This window comes from Atta colombica, unplaced genomic scaffold (genome assembly GCF_001594045.1).
Source record: "Atta colombica isolate Treedump-2 unplaced genomic scaffold, Acol1.0 scaffold12, whole genome shotgun sequence".
Lineage (NCBI taxonomy): Eukaryota > Metazoa > Arthropoda > Insecta > Hymenoptera > Formicidae > Atta > Atta colombica.
Window position 1 is genome coordinate 5,537,200 of NW_017259206.1, and position 5,130 is coordinate 5,542,329.

The 5,130-nt window shown below is 38.1% G+C and overlaps 1 protein-coding gene across 1 annotated transcript; it reads right to left on the reverse strand.

Annotated features, from left to right (window-relative positions):
• Positions 1 to 3,503: 3,503 nt before the first annotated feature.
• On the reverse strand, positions 3,504 to 4,887 carry LOC108694363. The gene is made up of 2 exons (XM_018203790.1): positions 4,652 to 4,887; positions 3,504 to 4,100 (listed from the first exon to the last, which is right to left on the reverse strand). Exons 1-2 carry the CDS (start codon positions 4,694 to 4,696, stop codon positions 3,846 to 3,848), a joined length of 300 nt encoding a protein of 99 aa, XP_018059279.1. The 5' UTR covers positions 4,697 to 4,887; the 3' UTR covers positions 3,504 to 3,845.
• Positions 4,888 to 5,130: the final 243 nt, after the last annotated feature.

The following is a 5,130-nucleotide window of genomic DNA, read 5'->3' on the forward strand; positions in this document are numbered from 1 at the left end:
CTTCTTCTTCTTTTTTTGTCTTCTTACAATAAATCAATATCCGTAGGAAGAATGAAAATGTATCTTGCTACTTTTTAGTGAAGATTGATTTTGCATGCTTTGAGCAAAGGTGCCAATCGGAAACAATAGAAAAACTCGGTTCGAGTGAGTCAGGCCGGTGCAACTTATTGCATATAAATACCCTCAAACTTGGCGAAAGGTGAAATTCGAAATGAGTCTTATGAAAGAACCATTTGTTTTACATATATTGGTTTGCGAAATACAAAAATAACTTGTAGAGATATGGTCCTCTTTTAGGACAAGAGCACATGATAAAAAAATTCTGTTCTTTTTTCATGACCAAGACTGAACTTACATGATTCTTTCTTTTTTCTTTTCACATTGGAAAGAAAAAGACAAAAAGATGTGCAAGAAATTCAACCTTGGAGTATGAATAAAAACAGGCTTAAAGTTTTTTTTTCTTAAATTAAAATTGTTTAAAACATTTGGAAGAAATTAAAAATTATAATGTAGTAATATATTTTATCTTAATAAACACTATTATTACCTGGCTAACTGTCCATTTTTTGTTACTTGTTTAATTTTTAATTCTTCAAATCATTTAGATAATTATATAATTAGCATTAATTAAAATTGTGTTATATCTATATGCAGATAATGTCCAGATAACATGCAATGTCTAGGAGTTGTCTTTACGATGCTTTTTAGATATCTTTTAGACATGTATGTTCTAAAAGATATCTTTATCTTTTACACATGCACGTTGTATAGGCATTGTATATCACATTGTGTGGTAATATTACATACATTATCATGGACTTTAAATAACACAACAGTCGACCGACATTTCATCTATTGTGTGCTCTTGTCCTGGGAATTAAAATCTGATTTGCCTGTATCGAGAGTCGAATGTATCGGCTAATCTAACGGATGCACCTTGACCGCGCGAAATATTGAACACCTAGGACGATTATACAGCGTAAAAGTGACGACAACATCGAGTTTAGGAGTTCGGAGAACTGCCCCTTAGAAATCTTTATATCCCTGATAAATAACGGGAGTACAATCAGAACGTTCTGCCCAAGATTGATCGATAAATGTCTTACGTTTTGATTCGTCGATACGTATAATACAACCGCGGGTGCCGCAGAAAGACATGCATCAGTGCATAGTTTAAGTGAAGAAGTAAATAGTTTTAATTTTTCTCGTTATCCTAAATCTCATGTTACTCTAATCGCTATAGTCTAACGTCCCCTGAAGTTTCTCTCCTTTGGGGTTTACAATTACTTAGAGAATTACAGATCATTTCTAAATAGAATTATGAGGCTCGTAACATATTCTCGTAATAGGCTTTCTATAATAAGCCATCACCTAAGCTTCAAGTCTTAAGAAATTCACTAGTCACAATTCGAACGTACGAAAAATAATCGATTATGATTGATTAATTCTTTAAGGCTTAAAACTTAAAGCTTAGGTTTAATGGCTTATTGCAGAAAGCTCTTGTAAAACTTGTAGGTAAGAACTTACAAGTGCTTATAACTTTATGCAATATTATAGCAATTTACAGCTTCCTACTAACCGTAAGATTTATAAAAAATCGTAAATATTTATGAATGATCGATTTTAGGATACATATGTATAAAATAACATTAATCATAAGTTCTTATAAGTTTTACGAGAACAAGTTTTGAATTTCACGATTCTATTTAGAATTGATCTATTAAATTACCTGGACAGTAAGGTCCCATGGATTTACGTGTCTAGGACGCATAGGGGATTCGCGAGAGAGCCGCGAGAATAAATAATTAATTGTCTAAAAAACAGTTCGTGACACCGAATATAGTATATTGCAAAATAGTGATCCACGAGTTAGACCCGATATGATAAAACCGCGCGTATGGAAAAGTCCTAATTGTATCTCTATTTCGGACGTCATTCCAGCGCGCGAACGGTTGTCGATAACACGCTAGGCGATATATATATTTTTTGTACTACGTCATATATTGCTATTCTCTATGTCGAAAGAGACGATGACGCGCGGAGCGTCGTGCTGCTCCTTTCTTCACTTGCACGACGTATTTATAAGAAAAACATAGTGATGGCAACTATAAAGATGATAACTGTAAAAAATTTTATATGTGGAATTAATGTACATAATTGAATAAATTAACACACGTAATTATTTCATAATTATGTGTGGATAGTTTGATAAGTCAATGACTTTTTAAAAGGAGACTACGTTGAAAAATAATAAAAATAAATATTTTTATACAAGGAATCATCATTTAGTTATATTATAGATTTGTCTGATTCATCCTGTATAAAATCATACTTGTATAATTGTCTTTATACTATAATTGTCATCACTATTTTTTTCTGAATGCGAGAAACGACAAAAGAAAAACGAAAAAAGATCCACCATTGAATCAAGTGGATCAACTTAATTGTTAATGTATAACTGCGCTCGTAATCACGGCTATTTTATCAGGTAACAAATTTGTAGTAATAAATAAATACGTAGGATACGTCTGTTTTATAAAATTATGGCGTTAAATGAGATCGCTGAAAAATACAAAAATCGGCGCTAGAAAATAAATCTAGAACTGGAAGACTAACCGGAAATAAAACGTTGCCTCTCCACCGCGTTCCTATCTCTCGATGATACGCCGAGGGAATCGAAATATACGACTATAATATAATCCGAGGTCCAGCCACAGAGCATTTTTCATCTTTTCGACGTGCGACATGTATCTATCGAAAAATAAAGGAGTGCGTAAAAGCGCTCGTATGTCTGTGTTTGCGTGTGTATGCGCTTGCACATGAACGAGTTTGCTAAAATATTTAAAAATTTAGGTAGATCTAAAAATAAATCTAAAAATTTAAGAATAATTTAGTTGGACCATTAAAATAATTATGGAAATTTTCATTAAGATAATTATGGAACTTCTCCATGCAGAACGATGCACAGTACAGATTCCTAGAGAACGTCCTGAGGATGTCTTCGTATGTCCTTTAAACATTCTAAGAACATCCACAGGATGTATCCCGGATAAAGTATACTATTAGGATAATGTTATAATATTACTGCAATATTACTGGAAGATGATTACTGAAATATTGCTGGTACGTGCAAATGATGGTGCAATATTGCTGGAATAAATCTATAAGCAAGCATGATAATCAATGTTGCAAAAACTTTGACAATCTATTGTAGCAATCAGCTTAAGTGTTTTACGTAATTATTTTGATAGACCAACAAAATCATTTTCGGATTCATGTGCAATCTAGTTAAATTTTTACATACTTCAACAAAATCGTTCTTTCTATATGGTATGTATATGTATTGAGTGGTACGGATTACGGAAGGATCGTGATTAACCCTTAACCAGTTTTGATACCCTAACTAGCTTGAATATTTTATATAATTATTTTAATAAACCAACAAAATTATTTTCAGATTCGTGTCTAGCTAAATTTTTATGTATTTCAATAAAACTGTTCTTTCTGTATGTTCGTGTGTGGTGTGTGTTGTGAGTGGCACGGATTACGGAGGGATCGTGATTAACCCTTAACCAGTTACAGGTTTTCGATAAATATTCTCTTTGGTATAGCTATTGCACTAATCATCACGAGGGTTTCTTTGAAAAAAAAAGGAAGAAAAAAAAATGCCGGACGAGTACTTGTACTCACCAGTTAAGGGTTATAAAATATTCGTATCGAACGGCGCGAGTGCGATTCATTTCCACCCTCTCGGGGATGATCGCCGGCGAATTCGATCGCGAGGCAAACGAGCCGGGGAGGGGGAGAAGCAGGGCGCCGGTCCGTGTCGCCTAACGGCACAGACGTTAGATTATCATCTCGTTCTCCCTGTTTTCGTTTCTCTGGTTCTCCTCGTACTCGTCGCAACAGCAACAGTTCGACGTGCAGTCTTCCTGGTTCTCAGCAACGTACGTCATGTACGTGTCGATACTTTTAGCGTCTAGGGATGGCAGGGACCACGAGAGTGAGGTCGTTTCGAGGTCCGGGATGGCCGTGTGCCAGGAGCTGGGATTGTGCGACCTTTTGGCCTTGCGACTTTTGGTGGACAGCTTCTTGATTGCCTACAAAAGAGGAAGCGTAGATCGCTCTGATAAATAACGAGCGAAAAGAAAAAGGAACGAAAGGGAAAAAATAAGAGTGAGAAAAAGAGAGAAAAAGAAAGTGCACTCCATCGCGAAAAAGGTCGTCATGAGTTGCATGACTAATAAAGCTAGTTACACGATAGAGTTATCCATCAACACGTCACGACACTTAAAAACATCGATCCATAATAATTGACCGTCACGCGGGGAAATTTCACGCTTAGACGGAATGACGTAAACAGCAACGTGTGATTTAATCTTTCACACATGTGTACCGCTAAAATCTCACATGTAACAACACGAGGATGGATTAAATACGACTCGGCGTTCAAGCTACCTGAAGCAAAGCAAACCGGACTACCGAAGTGAACGAAGACCGGGACGATGGATTTGGATTTCAATTGCCGCACTTACGGGGTAAAAATTAGGTCGTATCACGAAATATGCAGCGATGAGGGAATCGAGCAATACACCGAAGAAGTCAATCGTCCGTTGAACATCTCGTTAAAAAAACGGGGACCATCACTTACCCGCAAAATCCTGCGGCCGGACTTGCCGAGAAATTTCTTCAGCATTGTGGCCGATCGTCGTCACCCTCGCCTCGTAAGGAAACAACCCTATTCGCCGATCGTTCTTCGGCGCCGCGGGCGCGAGAATCTGACACGCTGGGATTGATTTTCGGCTCGTGTGCGCGCCTCTCTTATCCGCGCCCTTACGGTTCGCCTACGTTCGCGCCGTCGTTGCGGATCGATGCGAACGCAACGGCGTCACGCGACGAAATACCGCTCCGGAACGCCGCGCCTCCCCATTTATGACCCCGACCAACGTCCCGTGCTCCGATCCCGCACGATCATCCCCGAGCCATCCGAGACCGCGGCATCTCTCACGTCGCAACCCCCTCGTCGTGATCACGAGGAAGCCTTCCGGAGTGGCGTACTCCAGGCACTTAATCCTCGCGGAGATGGATGAAGATGGACTAATGAGCAACCGATTAAACCCTTGCTTGACG